The 20,693-nt window shown below is 46.8% G+C and overlaps 1 protein-coding gene across 4 annotated transcripts in view; it reads right to left on the reverse strand.

Annotated features, from left to right (window-relative positions):
- EI24 (EI24 autophagy associated transmembrane protein) overlaps positions 1-20,693 on the reverse strand; it is a 331,213-nt gene that overhangs the window by 47,390 nt on the left and 263,130 nt on the right. For all 4 annotated transcript variants that reach the window (XM_085646022.1, XM_085646025.1, XM_085646024.1 and 1 more), the window contains one exon: positions 5,329-5,403. In XM_085646022.1, the coding sequence (XP_085502148.1) occupies positions 5,329-5,403 (75 nt within the window). The remainder of the gene's footprint in view (positions 1-5,328; positions 5,404-20,693) is intronic.

Below are 20,693 nucleotides of genomic sequence, written 5' to 3' on the forward strand. Positions count from 1 at the left end.
GAATGACAGGTTGTCTCTTATTGCTTTAGGGTGGTGACTGCTATATAGGAGAAGAATGTTACAGTCCTTGGGTTTTTTGTACACTGTAGTGCTCAGTTATCCTTCCATCAGTGTGATTATCAGGTCTAGAAATGGAATACATGTATTGGAAATAGTATTAGTGAAGAGGAGGTAGGGATTAAGGGCCATATGTAGGAAGCCAAATTGCGATCGCAAACGCTGAAATTCGCAGAATTTCAGCGATCGCAATTTGGGCAGTGTGCTATGTAGCAGACAAAAACCCACTTGCAAAATAAGGAATCGCAAGATTTGCGATGCCCTATTTTGCGAATGCATTTCAGGAATCCCAAATTGCGATTCCTTTAATGCAATGTAGGAAGCACCCAAGTTGTTTAAATTTGGTGTAAGGAATCGCAAATTACCACCAACTTCAGGTTGGTGGTCATTTGCGATTTCTTTGAAAAATGCACTCTTTTGCATTTTTGAAAGTACCATGTGGCGCACATAAATGCCCTTAGCGCATGTATGTGTGCCACATGTGCACACATGCTTATTTCAGGGGCGAAACAGGGTGTCCTATTGACACCCTTGCAACTTTGAAATTGCATTCTCAATTTGTGATTCTCTAATTGGGAACCGCAAATTGAGAATGTCTTCCCATTCATTCCTATGGGCCTTCTAGCCCATAGGAATGAATGTGCAGGTATTCCTTATTTACGAATCTCAATTTGCGATTTGCAAATTAGGAATATGTAGGATTCGCAAAATATTTTGCAAATCCTACCTACATTGCGTTTTGCGATTCTCTAATTGCGATTCCCTAAAAATCGCAATTTGAGAATCGCAAAAAACGTTTTACCTACATATGCCCCCAAGTGTGTTAATCCACCCACAGAACTCCCCACATGCTGTCATATCACCCTTCAAAATATCAGGATGTCGTCAATGTATCTACGCCAGAGGAGTATATAGTTGATGTAGGGGTTAGAGCCGTCAAAGATCATCCTTTTCTCAAAGGCCACCATGTACAGGCATGCCAAGCTTGAGGCGAATATACTCCCAATTGAAGTTCCCTGGAGTTGGGGGTACAGCTGTTTTTTTTAATTGGAAGAAATCTACAGTTAAGGCTAATGTGACACACATTCCATTATGAAATTTACTGACGTTGGGGAATTCCAGTCCTCAGTCGGGAGAGCAGCCTCTACAACCTCAAGTGTTGCTGATTGCGGGATGTTCCTGTAGAGGGCCTCCACATCTAGCGTAACAAGTAAATCAATGTCACGGGAGGTGTCAATGCTTCCAATGAAGCGTAGTACATCCCTAGTGTCTTGTAGGAATGAGGGTGTCTTCTGTACTGCAGGTTGTAAAAAGTGGTCACAGAAGCATGAAAGAGGTTTGAGAAAGGAATCTATACCCGAGATTATGGGAGTCCAGATGGTGGATTCTGTCTCCTATGAATCTTAGTGAAGACATAGAAATAGGGTGTCCTGGGTTCCTTTTGATCAAGAAATCAGCCTCATTGTGGCTAATCCACCCTTCTGTTTCAGCAGTGAAGAACGAGTTACTTACCTTCGGTAACCATGTATCTGGTAGACACGATGTCTAGCCGCAGATTCCTTAACCTAGAATTATCCCCAGTCGTCAGTCTGGATCCTGAATTTTTTTTGCAGCAGCATCTCTGCGCGCCGGTGCCACACGACCCCGCCCTGATGTCGTCCACGGACGTGACGTCAGCGAGGTTATACAAGTCCATCCCGGAGCGCTGACGTCAGTTTTCTTCGGAGAAGCTTTTCCACGGCGCAAAGCGGAGCCACCAACAAAACTGTGAATGTATGGGAGCAGTGTGCGAAGAAGAAAACTTCGTAAGACAAAGAAAGTGGATGGTGCAGTACACCATCATAAAGGACAGTATCAGACACTGTCTATTTACAAACCAAGAAGTAAAGGACAGAGCACATGCAACGCTGTGAGAGACAATCCCGCAAAGCGAAGCCTGGACCCTCCCCAGAGGCTGAGTAACAAGGGAAGAATATCCTGACAGACATAGACAGACTTATCACATTGCAGAACAGTAATGAACAACAAGGCCGGAGCACATAAAGAACAACAATCTACTGTGAAAAGGCATTACAAGAATGGCATTTCCCCTATAGCACAGCTTTCCAAACTTTTCATGTTGGTGACACACTTTTTGGAGATGCATCATTTTGGGACACAGTAAGGCAGTGTAGCGAGCCCGAACCACTTAAGGGGGGTTTGGGAGGGTTCTCCCACCGGAGGAAAATTTTGAACTAAAAGAGGGCAAATGGTGCATTTTCAAGACAATTTGAGACCATGAGGTTGAACACAGGCCCCTGCAGCGGATGCCTTCGTCCACTGAGCCACCAGACCCGGCATACGCACATCTTTTTCTCTCTCTGTCTCTATCTCTCTACCTCTTTGTCTCTGTCTGTCTCAGTCTCTGCCTCTGTCTGTCCCGGTCTCTGTCTGTCCCTGTCTCCCTCCCTCTGTCTCCCTCTCCGTCTCTCAATTCTCTCTCTGCCTCTATCTGTCTGCCCCTGTCTCTGTCTCCATTTGTCTCTATCTGTCTCTGTCTTCCTCCCTCACTCACTCTGTCTCCCTCCCCCTCTCTCTGTCTCCCTCCCCCTCTCTCTGTCTCCCTCCCCCTCTCTCTGTCTCCCTCCCCCTCTCTCTGTCTCCCTCCCCCCTCTCTGTCTCCCTTCCCCTCTCTCTGTCTCCGTCGCTCTCGCTCTCTCTGCCTCCCCCCCCTCTCTCTGTCTCTCACCCCCTCTCTCTGTCTCCCTCCCTCTCTCTGTCACCCTCTGTCTCCCTCTCTCTCTCTTTGTCCTCCTCTCTCTCTCTTTGTCTCCCTCCTTCTCTGTCTCCCTAGCTCTCTAGCTGGCATCACAGGAACTCTACCTTCTTGTCCATTCGGTAGTAGTAATCAGCAAATTTCCGGAAATATAATCCAAATAAATCGAAAATCCTGTTGACATCCACAGACCCTCCACTTTGGAATATAAATCTTTACTCTGAATTGACTGAATATTCCTCACTTTGTTAGCTGTGGTAATATGCCAGGGGATCCTGCCTGAATACCTGTCTATAGCAGGAGTCACAAAACCCTTTTTCTTTCATCTATGTGTGAGAAAGGTCCGGAAGCAACATGGCCGACATTTCCATCCAAGTCCAGGAGCGAAACGCATTCCAGCCTTTCTCGGAGCAGACCACACCACCTTTTCAGTCAAAGGAAGTGCAAAAAGGAGAAGCAGCATTTGAACCAGAGAGAGAGCGAGGGAGGCTATGGGGAGAACGCAAAGGAGGAAGCCCCAAACAGCCTGGGGTTGGGGGAAGAGGACGCAGTGTCGGAGAACCAACAGCCAAGAAGAATTCCTGATGACACCGGGAATACAACTACGTGGGTAAAAGAGGGCACCACAGACACCAAGGTAGGGGAACTTGGATGAGAGTTGCTTTACTGCGTCAGCTGAGACCCGAATGACCCTAGAAGCACCAGCGACCCGAGAAATACATTAGACGCCGCAGACTCCAAAACCATGACCCAGGAGATGGGTCAAAGGCAAGTACCAGAGCCTACCCAGTACTTTCAGTGGGGCACCAGGGAGTGATGGCACACTAAAGAACGTGGGTGGTGTGTGTGTGTGTGTGTTTGGGCAGTGTTGTCACAGAACCTCCCCCCACCACGAAAACCACCACTGTGGAATAATTACCTACCCTGATGAAGGTGGTACGTGGGTGAATTTCACCTTAAGGAAGTCCCACTTGTTAATTCCTTGTTTTAAAATTTTTTTTTTTTTTTTCTTACTTGATTGCCTTACGTCTTGTTGGGCATCTGAAGAAACGTGGTGTGGTTGAAGAGAAGGAAGACCCATCCCTACAAAGCGCAGCCATCCAAGACGAGAATGAACTCAACTCCATTTTTTGGGGGTGACTTTTTACCACTGTTTCAATAAACCTTTATTTGTTCTAACACTACAGACAGTGTGGTCTGGCCCCATACACGAATACGCTACGTCAGCTCAAAACATTATTCCATTCCTCACATTTAAACTGGAACCATTCATTAACACAAGCACCCACTAATTCAGTACCGCACAAACGTTTCCAAATTTCTTGCTAAATAACCTTTAAATAAATGTGGCTGATTAATGTAACTGAATGTTACATGTTTGAGTTTAAAGTTGTGTTAACTTTCAATCGATTCCTTTCGTAATCAAACAATTCTTAGTGCTTTTGGAGCTTTTGAACAATGTCCAGCAGGAGTGCGATCATTATTTTGCAGCAGTTTGTTTATCAACATCACAAGAGAATACAACAACTTCAGTTAATATGAGTAATGGCATTACTCAAGCTGCACAAAACTGTAAGTGAAATGTTAAAAATTAGGACTGTCTGTAAAATATTCTCCAGAAGATTTTTCTCTCCTTCTCTGTGGTTTGTGCAGCTAGTCTTCTGAAGACTGATTCAACCCCCATTCATTTTTGTATGAAACTGAAACAGGTCCCTGTGAGGTCCTCCTGATTATCTGGTTTCAGTTATTCTTCTTTGACATTTGTAGTTAGTGATCCTTTAAAGAAAACAAAAATCTATAGAATGATTGGGCCTTTGGCATAGATAATGTTGGATACTTTGATCCAAAATATTTATGTTTTGCAGTACACGACTACTGGGGTCTGTGGCATCTCAGTGGGGCATCGAGAATCTCAAGAATCTGAAACCATATTTGTTTTTAATCTGCGTTTCCCGTCAATGAATTGCATTACCTGCAATGTTCCAAATGTAATAAAGTAATTAAAGCTTAACATGTGATCCTCCAAGAGCAGAAGAGAAAGTTAATCAAAAATAATATGCTACAGTGTATGTACAGTTTTACTATATGTAGGGAAAATGGAAATACAAGCCAAAGTCTGACAGCTGAAGCGTCCGAGGAACATCAGAAAAAACAGTACCTCACAGATTCAAGACAGGCAACAAAATGTAGTCAGAAAAAATGAAATGTTTAACTGATCCAATGTGTCACTGTGGGATGTTGCAGAGGACATATCTGTGGGAAGATAAGGTTACTTACTTGTAGTTCGAGTTCACCACCACAGGTATTTAATATGTGTGAAACAGTGAGTCTCTTCTGACTTGTTCATATGCTTATCAGTTCATATGGCTAGGGAAAGCACTTCGATGAGAATCAGAGGTGATGTATCAAGTAAAGGAATAGTAAATATGTACTAGTACAAATAAACCGTAATTTAAATTTCAGAGACTCCCCAATAGAAATGTTTCTACAAGTTTTCCAGCAAGGGCAGTACTTACTATGCTTTGACTGGTGCCTGTGCCTCATTTGCGCTGATGATGAACAGCGGAAAAAGAATGGAAAACAAACATCCGCTGAGAAAGAAAAGTTGACATGTTAAGTTATGATAAATTCCACAACAGATAAATGAGCTTTAAAACAAAGTAACCAAGATATACCAATATACATGCCGATATATATATATATATATATATATGTGTGTGTGTGTGTATATATATATATATACACACATACACACATACACACATCTGTTCTTGGCATGTAGAGCTGCAGATCCACACACTGAGCATAGATCGCCATCTGGTGTTTGGCCAGGATGTGTGCACTTGTTTTTGTCTTGGAAAAGTCTTTGGAAGTCACAAGATAGGTGACTCCTCCTTTGGATCATTGTGCGCATGGGCATCGGCTCCATCCTCAGATTGTTTTTTGCCAGCAGGGAAATTATGGAGTTTTGTAAGAAACAGAAAAGATGCCCATGTATGCTGTATCTAAATAAGATAATACTGGAACAGATAAAGGTAGCCGGGGAGGCGGGTGTGGATCTGCAGCTCTACATGCCAAGAACAGATGCATTCTGGTAAGTAGCATTTTCCGTTCGAGGCATATAAGCTGCAGATCACACACTGAGCATAGATTGTATAGCAGTGCCCAGTTCTAGCTGCGACCACCAGTATCTGTTGCAGTAGTTTGAAATAGTGTTTTGAGTACAGCCTGGTTCACACAAGCTTGTTGTTTTGTTTGCACATCTACACAATAGTGTTTTGTGAATGTGTGCGGTGTGGACCATGTGGCTGCTTTGCAGATGTCATCTAGGGGAATGTTCCCTAAAAATGCCATTGAAGCCCCTATTTTTCGGGTAGAGTGGGCTTTAGGAGGAACAGATAAGGTGCGTTTAGCTTTGTGATAGCATATCTGTATGCATTTGACAACCCACCTTGCTATGCCAGATTTGGATATGGGGTTGCCCTTATGTGGTGGTGAGAAGGACACGAAAAGTTGTTTGGTCTTACGAAAGGGTTTTGTCCTTTCAATGTAATAAAGCAGTGCTCTTTTAACATCTAAAGTGGGCAGAGCTCTTTCTGCAACTGTCTGTGGTTGCGAGAAGAATACGGGCAACTCCACAGACTGGTTGAGGTGGAAGGAAGAAATAACTTTAGGAAGGAATTTTGGATTGGTTCTGAGAACAACTTTATTATCATGGAGTTGTAAGGACGTTTCTTGAATAGTTAGTGCTTGTAGTTCACTGACTCTTCTAAGGGAAGTTATGGCTACTAGGAAAGCAACTTTCCACGTCAGAAACTGCAGTTCGCATTTTTGCAGAGGTTCAAAAGGAAGACCCATTATCTGGTGAGGACAATGTTTAAGTTTCATACAGGGGAGGGGGGTACCCTGGGGGGATTTATTCTTTTCAGGCCTTCCATAAACGCTTTGATGGCAGGTATCCTGAAGAGTGATACGTGTTGGCTATTTTGTAAATAGGCTGCTAGGGCAGCGAGATGTAATCTAATCGATGTCTAGGCTAAGTTACACCTTTGGAGATGCAGTAGGTAACCTATGATGTGTTGAATTGACACATCTAAAGGACTGATGTGTTGTTGTGGCAATATATCACGAATTGTTTCCACTTGGCTGCATAGCAGGCTCTAGTGGTGGGGCGTCTAGCTACTCTGATAACATATATACAGTCAGGGGGGAAGGTTAAGGTAACCGAACTCCAAGACCTCAGGAGCCAGATCGCTAGGTTGAGCTGTGCTGGGTCTGGGTGTCTGATCTCTCCATGTTTCTGGGTTAAGAGTTGTGGGGAGAGGTGTAGTTTTTGGCGCGGGACTAGAGACAGTTCCAGTAATGTGGTGTACCACAGTTGTCTGGCTCATGTTGGAGCAACTAGGATGAGGGTCAGTGAATGTTGCTGCAGTTTGCGTAAAACCAGTGGGATTAGTGGGAGAGGCGGAAAAGCGTACGCAAATCTGCCTGACCAACTCATCCATATCCCATTTGGATGATGGGTGTGGATATCTGGCGGCGAAGTTTGGGCATTTGGCATTTTCATGTGTGGCGAAGAGGTCTATCGCTGGCTGCCCCCACAACTGGAAAAAGGGTTAAAGAACTTGTTGATGAAGTTCCCACTTGTGAATCTGTTGCGCTTGATTACTTCACAGATCGGCGATGCTGTTCTGGACTCCTGGAACATGTTGAGCTAGGAGAAAAATGTTTTGAGGAATAACCCATCTCCAAATGCTTTGCGCTAGTTGGGAGAGCTGTAGGGGATGTGTCCCGCCCTGTTTCTGTATGTAGTACATGGCTGTCATGTTGTCAGTGCAGACTAGGACAGCTTTGCCTGATATTTGCTTTTGGAATGCCTTTAGGGCCAGAAAAATCGCTAGTAACTCCAGGTGATTGATGTGGAGTAACTTTTGTTGTAGAGTCCACCTGCCCTGCATGGTGTGATGTAATAGATGGGCTCCCCAGCTGGAGAGTGATGCGTCCGCTGTTAACACAATCTGTGGAACCGGCTCGAGGAACGGTCGCTCTATGGAAAGGTTTTTGGTGTTCCACCACTGCAGAGAGTGATGATTGTGGCCATCAACCAACACCAGATCTGTTAGCTGACCTTGAGCTTGGGTCCACTGACGTGCCAAGCACACCTGCAGAGGACGCATTTGAAGTCTTGCGTGAGGTACTATGAATATGCAAGAGGCCATAATCCCTATGAGCTGCATGAACACTCGAGCTGCAAGAGAGTGTTGCGGCTGAAATTTTGTTAGAAGGCTCTGCATGCTTGCTATCCTGGCTGGACTGGGGTATGCAAGTGCTTTTGAGGTGTTTATTGTGGCACCGAGGTACTGTTGTATGTGGGACGGTTGTAGATGAGACTTTGCGTGGTTTATTGTGAACCCTAAGTCGTGGAGTAGCTGGATTGTTGTGTGAGTGTGACGTACACACTGATTGTATGAGTTGGCTTTTATGAGCAAATTGTCCAAATATGGGAAGACGTGAAAGCGCTGTCTTCTGAGGTGAGCTGCAACTACCACCAGACACTTGGTGAATACTCTGGTTGCTGTGGTGACTCATTGAATTGGTAGTGCTGGCCTTCCACTACAAACCTGAGATATTTTCTGTAAGAGGTGTGAATGGGAATATGAAAGTAGGCGTCCTTGAGATATAGAGTGGCAAGGAAGTCGCCTTGTGAAAGGAGAGGAAGGACTTGTTGAAGCGTGACCATGTGAAAGTGTTCTGAGTATGTACAGATTTAGGGGTCTGAGGTCTAGGATAGGTCTCAGAGATCCGTCCTTCTTTGGAATGAGGAAATAGAGGGAGTAGATTCCTGTGTTTTGCTGATGCAGGGGGACTGGTTCTATTGCATGTTTTTGTAGGAGGGAGATTACCTCCTGTTTTAGCAGTGATAAATGTTCTAATGACACTGGGTGCTGTCTGGGTGGTATGTTTGGGGGAGTAGAGGTGAGTTCCAGACAGTAACCTGTTTAAACTATTTGCCTCACCCACCTGTCTGTGGTGATGGTGTTCCAGACAGGAAGGAACTGTAGTAATCTTCCCCCGACAGGTGTGGGATGGTCGGGGGGGGGGAGCAGAGGGAAGTCATTGGGTAAGGGTGGAGGCAGAGCGGGTGTTGTTAGTTCTGCCTCTACCTTTGGTATTATTTCCTCTGTAGCCTCCTCTCTGATAACCCTTGGTGAATGTGGTTTGGGTGGGAGTCTTGTAAGACATGGAGGGGTTGTCTGAGGAATAGCCTCTGGGGTTGCCTCTGTAAGAGGAGCGACAGAAGGAGCGTATGGGAGCTTGCGATTGCAAGGCTCCCATTGATTTAGCAGTGTCTGTCTTTTTTCATCTTCTCGAGAGAGGAATCCACGGTAGGTCCGCACAAGTATTCCTGGTCAAAGGGGTGATTGAGAATGGAAGTTTGTACTTCAGGTTTAAAACCTGAAATGCGTAGCCAAGCGTGTCTATGCAGGAGGACACTTGTGTTTATGGCTCGGGAGGCGGTGTCTGCCACGTCTAGAGCACAGCGAATGGAGGTGTTAGTGATGAGCTTACCCTCTTGTATGAGGTTGTTAGCCCGGTTTCTATATTTGTCAGGTAGGTGTTGCAATAGGGTCTCTAGCTGGTCGTAGTGTACCCTATCATACCTAGCTAACAAGGCTTGAGTGTTGGTGATAAGCCATATGTTAGCTGCTTGAGACGCTGTGCGTTTACGGGAAGTGTCCAATAGTTTGGACTTTTATCAGGGGTGAAGCATCCCCTGACATTTGAGAGTTAGCCCTCTTCCTGGCATTGGAGACTTCTAACGTATCCAACGGAATCTGGCCTTTAATGAATGCTGGGTCTGCTGGGGCAGCTTTATATTTCTTTTCTATTCTTGTGTTGATAGCCCTAGCCCTAACAGGGTCTTTAAACACTTCTGGTGCATGTTTAATTACCCCTTTCAGCATGGGTAGAATGGAGGAGGTCTTTTGTGAGATATCAAAAGTATCCATTAAAAAATCCTCATCAACGGGGTCTGTGTGTAAGTCAACCCAGTGGAACTGTGCAGCTCTGTGAACGAGCTGGTTGAAGCCCATGGTATCCTCTGGAGAGGAAGGTCTAGAGGGATAGATGTCGTCCTGTGGCACGTTAAGGACATCTGGTGTAATGTAATCGTCCCATGGGTCTGGGGAATGTGGTGGACTAGGATCCCCTAGTGGCTCATCATCTGCACCCTCCCCTGTGTCAGCAGAAAAATCATCATCGTCCACTGGTGGAGGAGAGTGGTGTGGTGGAGGTGGAGAAGGGATCCTGAGAGGAGATGTCGCAATGTCCTACTTTTTAGGTGCTGGAGCCGGTGTAGGCGAGTCCAGTGGTCTCTTTTTAGAACTCCGAATCAGTTGACCAGCCTTTGGATCTTTAAGAAGAGCCTTTTGGGTGGGATCCGGTTTAAAAAGCTCTTCTGTGGGAGGTATGTCCTTCGGTGCCGATTTTTTAGGTTCCGAATGCTTGCGCGACACCGACTGTAGAGCGGTTTTGTGCTCTGTGGTCTTGGAACCGTGAGGTTTTGAGGTGTCTGTAGGGGCCTGCAGAACTGGTTGTTTTTTCGGTTCCGAATGCTTTTTCGGCTCCAAAGTTCGAGAGTCTGTAGTCTTCGGTAGCGGCTTTTTGGTCTGTTCCAATGATTTTTTGGGAGTCGAGGGATTGGTGCCGGTAGGTTTGGGTGCCGAGTGCGTCGATGCGGAGGCAGTAGTGGGCACCGAGGAGGAGGATGGAGTCTTCTTTTTCGGTGCTGGGGTGTGAGTTACGGTACCGACGGCAGGCTGACTCGATCCCGAGTGGCCTGAAGGCTTTGTTGTTGACTTCTTGGCCGGGCCTGGAGGCGGGGCTTGAGAAGCACTTTCTCGGTGTGCACCTGGGCCCGAAGGTGAAGGTGTGACCGAAGCCTTTTTCGGGGGTGGGGGTCGGCGGCAGTACTTACGATGTCCTCGATGTCGGAGTCTGCTTCGGAGGCGCTGACGAGGCCTTCTTCGACCCGCTCCTGTTCTGGTACATCGAAGCCCTCTTGGAAGATGTTGTCGGGAATGGAAGTCGACGTGCGAGCCATTGTTCTTCGAGCTCGACGATCCCGAATGGTCTTTTTGGAGCGTAAAGAGGCACAAGCTGGACAGTCTCTGGCCTTGTGCTCCGGTGAAAGATAGAGGTTACACACCTCATGCAGATCTGTGTGTGGGAATTTCGACCCACATTGAGGACACTTCTTGAATGGAGTCCTTTCCATGAGCCAGATGTAAAGGCACAGGTAGGCCCGAAGGCCTTCGCCGACGACCGGAATCGAAGACTTCGAAGTTGGTGAGATGTGCGAGGATCGGGGATCGCAATTGAAAACAATACTGTAGAGAAGGGTGAAGGATGGCGCGTCGAAAGTGGGATCGGTAACGGTACCGAGTTGGAGGGCGATAAACACATCCGAGCCCGATGGCGGAAAAAAACAATCTGAGGATGGAGCCGATGCCCATGCGCACTATGATCCAAAGGAGGAGTCACCTATCCCGTGACTTCCAAAGACTTTTCCAAGACAAAAACAAGTGCACACATCCGGGCCCAACACCAGATGGCGATCTATGCTCAGTGTGTGATATACAGCTCATATGCCTCGAAAATATATATATATATATATATATACACAAACACACACATTCTCCAATGGACAATTCGAGTACTAATAAGAAACAAGTCAGGCTTATATTTGTGCAATCTGAATCATTTCCATTATGGATATCTGCACTTTCAACATTACATATTGTACAAGTGAAACAGAGAAAGGTGCACGCAAATGCTTTATAGTTGCTTATTCGTTGGGCATTCCCACGTGACTCACCTTAGCATGTACCTAAATCTTTTACTATTGAATTTCTCGCAGAGAGTAAATCTAGGACAGGTTATTATAAAGAACAAGTTACTTCACTTCTCTTGGTAATACTCCTTCTGGTGGATACTCTCACTAACTGCAGATTACTACCTTTAGAAAATCCCCCAAGTGCCAGAGTGGAACCAAAGGTTTTTTTTTCTACAGCAGAGCGCCTACGTGCTGCTTGGTGGTGTTATGCGCCCCTGAAGTGATTAACTGGAGCCGCACACAAGCTTCACACCTGTTCACTGATGTCAGTTTCTTATCTTCACCCTTTCCGAGTCCTAAGACACTGTGCATGGACAACTGTTGGTAACAGCATGCTAAATACGCAATTGGGACCTTTAGAATTTAGAAAGGGGCCACTCCACTGTATGGGGAGGTAGTAGAGCAGTGTGGAATCTGCCATTAGATATCTACCAGGAGGAGTACTATCAAAGGTAAGTAACTTGTTCTACAGATGCATACTTCTAACCATGTGTTCCTCATCGTAGAATAGATACCAAAGGGGTATCTGCCCAAAGTGGAGAGTCTGTGAAGTGGGTTCAGGCCAAAAAGTCTTGGAGGACTGTGCAGGCCAAATATCAATTTTTTTGCTCACCATGCCATTCCAGTTTGAATCCAGCCATATGCAAATCAGTCTTGACCCTGTGCCTCATGGGAACAGTCCAGCCCAAACTGCCAAGCCAGGTCCTCCCTGGACTGGAAACAAGCATCCTAGCACCGGTTTCGGGGTTGCACCCCTCTTCAGCCAGGATATCTTGATTCCAGTGGCATGGAGAGCACGGGACCCACGTCTGGGCATACCCGTCCCACTCGGGGTTACAAATGCAAAAACAACAGTTGATGGACAGAATGCAGAACAATGTCATAAGTTCACCCCAGTACAGAGATCTGGGCCTAAATCCATAGTTTTTTTGCTCACCATGCCATTCTAGTTTGAATCCAGCCATATGCAAATCAGTCTTGACCCTGTTCCTCATGGGAACAGTCCAGCCCGAACTGCCAAGCCAGGTCCTCCCTGGACTGCAAAGAAGCATCCTAGGAGCGGTTTTGGGGTTTCAAACTAGAATGGCATGGGGAGCAAAAAAACGATGGATTTAGGCCCAGATCTCTGTACTGGGGTGAATGTATAACATGGTTCTGCATTCTGTCCATCAACCGTTGTTTTTGCTCATGGCTGGTGAGTAGCAGGTCTCAATGAAGAGGCCTATCCACCTCGACATGGTCTTCTGCACCACTTTCCATTTCTTTGCGCCAGAGAACCGTGCAAAAAGCTGATCTTCCACTTAATGGTCCTTGGCATGATCAATGTAAAAAGGTGGCGTAAGGCGGCTTCACTTAAGTGCCAGTAGTCCACTCATAAGATGAGCTGATGTAATCCTAATGAGGAAAACAGGGGCCAATTTTTATTAGGGCGATTAGCTGATCCTCCACAAGGGTGACGGAGTAAATTTAGAAATGTCCGCTGGCCTGATGGACATTTCAAACATTGACAGCAACTGGTGTCAAGTCGGTTCCTACAAATACAGTGTAACTTTGCCGGACGAGTCATACAGCAAAGTTACAGTTGCATTATTTTCAACAAGAAAATCCAAAAGAGCAATTTTCTTTTTGAAAATAACAACAAAAACAATGCCTCCTGGTGATGTAAGTTTCCTCCTATGGCAAGGGGGGACTTGAGCACTTTTGAATGCCCTTTACCGGCAAGTGTTTCCTGGTGGTGACCGGAATTTCAAAACGGCTATACATCTGCTTGTCAAAATAAGGTGGGTGGACATATAGTCAAACCTCTATGATGGTTCTTACTCCATCGGGCCATTAGAGAAGTTTGACCACGGCGGAGATGGAGTAGTCTTCACCGCCATCAAACTATGGTCCACCAAAATCAAAATTGGGCAGGTGGAACATAATGTTGGCGATGAGGGAACGCCATCACCATTTGACAGAGTACCCTCTCCACCAACATTTAAATCGGTTCCACAGTCTTCAAGGTCAGGAGACACAGTAAGCAGCTATGCATTGACTCGATGAGTGTACACATGGGGAAATCGGACAAAACAGCCAACAAATGACCTTCTGTAGTGCTTACTGCAAGACCTTGCTGGGCTAAAGACAAAACAAATAGAAGGGGATCCAACAGTTTCACCTGTAAACAGCACCAGGTCACACATGTATCCCAGTGCCGGGCATAAATGGATTTTGCAGTGGGGCGTCTGGCAGCGAGGAGAACATCCACCATTTCAGATAGCAGAGCAACGTCTGTTGCACCATCTCCATGTGTGCAGGTGCAGACTGCCTAGATTTGGGTCGAGGTCCCAACCACATATGCTGAGTCAGGAAGTTTGCAGTTGTTAAAAGAGGATTGTCTATTTTTTATTGTGGGATATTTTAAATCTATTGTAAAAGCCAGGGCCTGCTTGGATGCTTAGTTAGTGCACGGATAACTAGGTTCTTGACAAATTGTGAAGTTTTAGCCCACATTACAAGGTCAAACATGTAAAGGGAGTAATGTCCCATATGGCATGTTGCACTTTATTATTGCATGTAATGTCCTATATGTATTGAACTCTGTCTTTTATCTTAACCTGTGTTTCTTATATACTAGTCACTATACAGCAAAATGTGGGGGTGCCGCAATTGGATTGTTTTTTTACCATGTATTTTTTAATTTAACTGGGTTTTATGTCTTTGATGTTTTAACTTTTATGGTTTCCTCGTATGAAGCCGAATAAAACGTATTCGATTCAGGAAGTCCTCACAAAGTGACACCTTGATTGGAAGAAAGATGATCATGTATAGGAATTCTGTAAACTACACGTCTTGGCCTAATTTGGAGCCACTAGAATGACTTAGGTTCAATGGTCATTATTGATCTTCTTCAGACCTTGGTGCTGGATAGGCAATTTGGTGCCTGGTCATGCAGGTGTACTAGAGCCCATTCTTCCATTCCACCCTAACAAGTGTTCTTGCAGAAACTCTAATGCATAAAATGTTTGACACTGCGCGTTCTTGATGGTAGCAAAAATATCTAGCAAGAGCTCTCTCCATTGTTGGAAGATGCCCTGTGGCACCTCGGAATGTAGACACCACTTGTGATCTGTCAGAGAAAGTCTATTCAGTTAATGTATTAGGTTAATTCACTCTGGCATTCAGTGATCCTGAAAGGTGATTCACGATCAATGAGATGCCCTGATCTGTGGGGGTAGGGGGGTGTAGCTTGGGCGTATAGCTTGGGCAAGGAGGAGGATGGCTTGTGATCCTGCAGCTCTGCTCCAGGGAAGCAACTATTTGCCTGAAATCCTGCCTACACGGTGTAATTTCTTATCCGAAGAAGCTGAAATTGATGCCTCATAACGATGTGCACACCGGAGAGACTCTGATCCACCTTTTTTAACCTCCACCAAAGGACGGTACTGACGGCCTTGGATCGTATTAAAGCCAAACATCTCCTACCAAGGTGGAGACCCTTCAGAATGGCCTCCATCTAAGCCGAAATCTGCGCTGGGAACATCAGACACATTTCCGAACATACCTAAATAAGAAGTTCCTAATTATGCTGCATTCTAAATATTTGCATGCAAAACTGTCTTCAGAAGTCTGCCGCTGTTAGACACTGGCTGTTCCCGTAATGAACAAAATGGCAACCCCCCATAGACGACAACTTGGCAATGCTTTCTGTGCGCGTTTGATACCCCATCTACGCTTCACATACCCCTCTGCTGAACTTTTACCCAACATGTCCGGGGCAATAAAATGCACAACATGCGCTCAACAATATTTATGTGCTATCACCCGTGTTAAGTACTTTGATGCGATTGGATCCGCAGTTAAAATGGTGACAGCCGCCCGCTACATACAGTGTGGTACAGAGCCTTAAACACAGTAAAGCCAGCAGCTCATTCACCGCATACGTGGTAATCAACAGAGCTCACCGCTGGTTTGATTGCAGCAGCCCGTCAATTTCAGCTGTGCACAGCGGCCTCCTTGGTCCCTGCAAAACCCATGTGACACATCTCTACATCGGTGATACCGCACCCACCTACATAGCGGAGATTCGTTCAAAGCCGGCTCAATATCTGCTCACGATGTGCATTTTGATCAAGACTGATCCCACTACCTGCTCACAAAATTCCATCTAACACATGAATCATTCTCTAGTCAACGCAACATTGTACCACAGCTTACACAATAATTATTTAACTCAACCAAAGCGCAACCAACGCCACATCTTGCCTAACTTGCCCAAAGCCACAGCACATGCTCATCAAATGTTCATATTCACATACGATGTCCTAAAAGAAGATTATTACAGGACTAATTAAGGGCATTAATGGCTTTCTAAAACAATGACGTTCTGAAGCAATTGGACTGGCACCTTCAGTAATCAAATTAAGATCTGAGAAAGCTTGGACATTTCAAGTTTGGGTCTAATAGGCCCTCTCTATGTGATACTTTGTGTATATGCGTAGGACAGATTATAATACAAATATAATATTATTCAATACCCACAGATCGAGGGCAGACATCAATACCAGATACCAGTGACCCTTTTACCAAGTTAGCCTCAACTTTTCAGTACATCACTCCCAACAGTGCACCGCTTCTACGCAATATGGCAGAGAAGGAAACCAAAACGAGCCTGAAAAGGGTCAAAGTGGATCTACCATATCCCGAAACACCCATCAAAAATAAAAATGACATGAACTCCACAATAGAAATGATCCTCAAGAAATTGGCTGATGTCCACGACCTGATCAAGCCTAAAAAAGACAACACAGATGCAATGTAGTATGAAATCTGTGCTCCCTGCTCAGAGATAAACAAATAAATACCAAAATTGCTGAAACCAAAGAACAAGTTACTTACCTTCTGTAACAATGTATCTGTAAGAGACATATGTTAGTTATAGATTTCTTACCTTAGAATTACCTCCACGCGTCATACTGGAAGCGGAGCATTCTTTCTTAGCAGTATCCCTGCGCATCGGTAGGTGGCGCTGGCCGACTCCGTGTCAGTTGTCGACGTCGTGGTGACATGGTGGTGCCTACTTAGACGCCGCCCCTGTGCACAGACGTCATTCCTGACACGACTTTCCACGCCAGAGCCATGAAAAGCACGGACCACTGGTACGCACCAACTAGGGCCCTGCAAGGGGTTCCCTATCCCTAGAAGTCAGTACGTAGAGCAGAGAGGATGGGTAGGGTGGTAAGGAATCTATAACTAACATATGTCTCTTACAGATACATCGTTACAGAATGTAAGTAACTTGTTCATCGGAAAGAGACAATTAATTATAGATTCCTTACCTTAGAATTCATACCCCAGCAATATCAACCCCGGAGAAGGGTCTGCGAACCAAGTACACACCAGAAAGTCCATGAGGACTGAATGGGCAGAATAGCTGTCCCTCCGGACTTGGCAGTCCAGGCAGTAATGTCTGGTGAACGTGTGCAAGGATGGTCACGTGGCTGGCTGACAGATGTCAAGAAGTGGAATTCCACGTGCCAATGCAGTGGTTGCTGCTGTAGCTCTAGTGGAAAGAGCACGAAGCTCCACTGGAAGTTCCTTTCTTGCTAAAGCGTTGCAAATCTTTATGCAAAGGACAACCTATCAAGAGATGGTACGCTTTTGAACAGCTGGCCTTTCTTGGCAAATACATAGCCAACGAAGAGTTGATCATCCACCTGGAAGTCGTTTGTGCGATCACAGTAGAAAGATAGCGCACGTTTATGGTCCAGACAGTGGAGTCTCTCTTCCTCCTAGGAAGGGTGCAGAGGTGGGAAAAAGGTAGGCAAAATGATAGTTTGTCTGATGTGAAATGGTGAAACCACTCTAGGAAGGAACAACGGCCTCGTCCTAAGCACCACTTTGTCCGGATGCACAGAGAAGAAAGGGGGCTTAGAAGACAGAGCTTGAAGCTCACTCACTCTGCAAGCAGTGGTGATGGCAACAAGGAAGGCAGTTTTCAGAGTGAGAAGCCTGAGAGGACAGTTGTGAAGTTGTGGACAGTTGTGAAGAAGCTTGAAGAGCTAAAACTAAAGTGATAGGTTAAAACAAGCTGCAAGTCCCACTGAGGCATTATGAAGGGAGAAGGAGGAAAGAGATGAGTAATGCCCTTAAAAAAATCTATTCACAATAGGGGACTTGAATAAAGAGGGCTGATCAGGTATCCGAATGAAAGCAGAAATAGCTGCAAGGTAGCCTTTAAGAGTGCCCAGGGCAGAGCCCTGCTGGGCTAAAGAAAGTATATACAGAAGGACCTCAGAAAGGGGAGCTGTGCACCATGCCACAAACTTGTTCCATCTACAGGTGTTCACCGTTTTCGTGGAGAGACGCCTGGCCGCCAAGATGACATTAAAGACTTTGGGTGGAAGTTCAAAAGCTGTCATCTGTCACCACTCAATTTCCACGCATGGATGTGGAGGCTGGACAGGTTCGGGTGAAGAACCATCCCCTGTTGCAGTGACAGAAGATCCTCCTAAAGGGGCAGTCTGACTGGAGGATCGATGGGAATGCTCAAGAGCTCAGGGTACCACTCTTCGTGCCAAGTCCAGAGCCACAAGAATAACTAGGGCCCGGTTGCACTTGATCTTCTTCAGCACTCTGGGCAGAAGTGGTACAGGTGGAAAGGCGTACAGGATGCCACATCTCCACTCACATTGAACAGTGCCGCCGAGCGAGAGCTGCCTTGGAAACTACACCATGCAAAATTGCTGACATTGCAAGTTCTCTATGGTGGCTAACCGATCTAACCAAAGCTCATTCCACCGCCGAAAGAGACCTTGTACCACCTCTGAGTGAAGACGCCATTCGTGATCTACCAGGTACCGACAGCTGAGTTTATCTGCCCTGGCGTTCAGAGAACCTGCCAGGTGTTGAACCACCAGGGACAAGCCCTGATGTTCCAGCCATGTCCAGAGGCAAAGGGCCTCTTGACATAGGGTCCAGAACCCCACCCCCCCTGTTTTTTGAGGTACCACATGGCAGTGGTGTTGTCTGTGAACACCTGCACCACCTTCCTTTAGAGAGGGAAGAAATATTTTCAGTGCCAGGCAGATCGTCCGGAGCTCTATCAGGTTGGTATGGAGCTCGGACTCCGCCGAAGACCAGACTCCTCTGATCTCCGCCTCTCCCAGATGGCCGCCCCATCCCAGGAGTGATGCATCTGTCACTACTGTGAGGTATGGTTGGGGAAGGGAGAGGGATCTGCCTCTGACCCAAGCTTGCAGTTGTTGTGCAGTTCCCTTCGAGATCTGGACTTAGTCGGAAAGATTCCGCAGACGCTGCGCCCACTGGAATTTCTGGTCCCACTGCAGAGCCCGCATATGCCATCTGGCATGATTCATAAACAGGATATAGGAGTCCATGAGGCCCAGCAGCCTCAAGGTCATTCTCACCAAAATACGGGATAGAGGCTGAAACATTGGTATCACAGCCCGCTGCTAGGGGAGGACATGCCGAAACTGCACAGTGTCCAGAACAGCCCAGATGAAAGGGAGCGTCTGAGAGGGAGTCAGGTGCGACTTTGGCATGTTGATAATGAAACGCAGAGAATGCAGAAGGTCCGCCATAGTCTGAAGGTGGGAGACGACAGCCTGGTGCGAGCCCGCCTTCAACAGCCAGTAGTCGAAATAGGGGAAGACTGGAACCCATGATCTACGCAGATGAGCGGCAACCACCGCCATCACCTTCGTGAACACCCGAGGGGCACTGGGAAGGTCAAAGGAGAGCACGGTGAAATGAAAATGCTCGTGGCCTACCACAAGCCGAAGGTAGGGTCTGTGGTCTGACAGGACAGGGCTGTGGAAATAGGAGTCCTGCAAGTTCAGCTCCACCATCCAGTCTCCAGGGTGGGGGGCAGACAGGACCTGAGCCAACATGGAGAAAGCAGGCGAGGGCCCTGAGGTGTAGGATAGGACGCAGGCCTTTCATCTTCTAGGGAACCAAAAAGTAGCGGGAATAGCAACCACGACATACTTCTGGCGCAAGGACCCTCTTGAGGGTCCCCTTGGTCTAGAGAGCTGAGATTTCCTGGCGGAGAAGCGTCAAATGATCCTCCGAAATGCGATCGAAAGATGGTGGCATGGAGGGAGGGGTAGTCTTGAAAGGGAGGGAGTAGCCCCTTCGGACTATTTGCAAAACACACCGGTCCGACGTGATGGATTGCCAGTGGGGGAGGTGATGGTGAATCCTGCTGCCCACTGGTCGTTGAAAGCCCTGAAAGTTCGGACTAAGAAGGCTTAGAGGCTGCTGCAAGGGGGGAAAGGGTGGACTGGCCCGCCTGCGGGCTCCCAGACCCGTGAGATTGCTGGGTCCCTTGTCCGTAGCCACGCAGAAGATGGGCAGCTTGCGTGAACCGATGGCGAGACTGGGCCGAACGTGGTTGGGTGCCCCTTCTGTAGCCACGAAAGGGACGAAAAGCAGACTGGAGTGGACGAGATGGCACAGCAAGGCCCAAAGATCTGGTCGTTGTCCGAGAACCTTTTAAGTGCTCCAGCGGCGAGTCTGCTTTGTAGCTAAAGAGGCTATGGCCATCAAAGGGTATGTCCATAAACGCAGACTGAATATCCCCCGAAAAGTCACATGTCCTCAACCTGGCATAGCGCCGAAGGGCTACTGACGTGGCAATTCGGTGGTATCCAGTCCACATTTTATTGTGAATTTGGCTGCGTCTCTTTCACATTGCCACTGCCTGGGAGAGAACGGCCCGAGCCTCCTCCGGGCACTGAGGCAGCACTTGCGCAACCGAGTCCCAGAAGGTATGAGATGATCGGCTCAAGAGGCACGCGGTATTCACAGACTGCAGTGCAAAGCTGGAGGAAGAGAACATACGCTTCCCAAGGTGATCAGCTTCTTGGATTCCCTATCTGGGGGAGCAGAAGGGAATGCTCCCTTGGAGGAAGAGGCTTGGACCACCAAGCTCTTGGGGGAAGGGTGTTGGGTAAGGAAAACTGGGTTGCCCAGGGCCGG

Source organism: Triturus cristatus, chromosome 3_1 (assembly GCF_964204655.1).
Source record: "Triturus cristatus chromosome 3_1, aTriCri1.1, whole genome shotgun sequence".
Classification (NCBI taxonomy): Eukaryota; Metazoa; Chordata; class Amphibia; order Caudata; family Salamandridae; genus Triturus; species Triturus cristatus.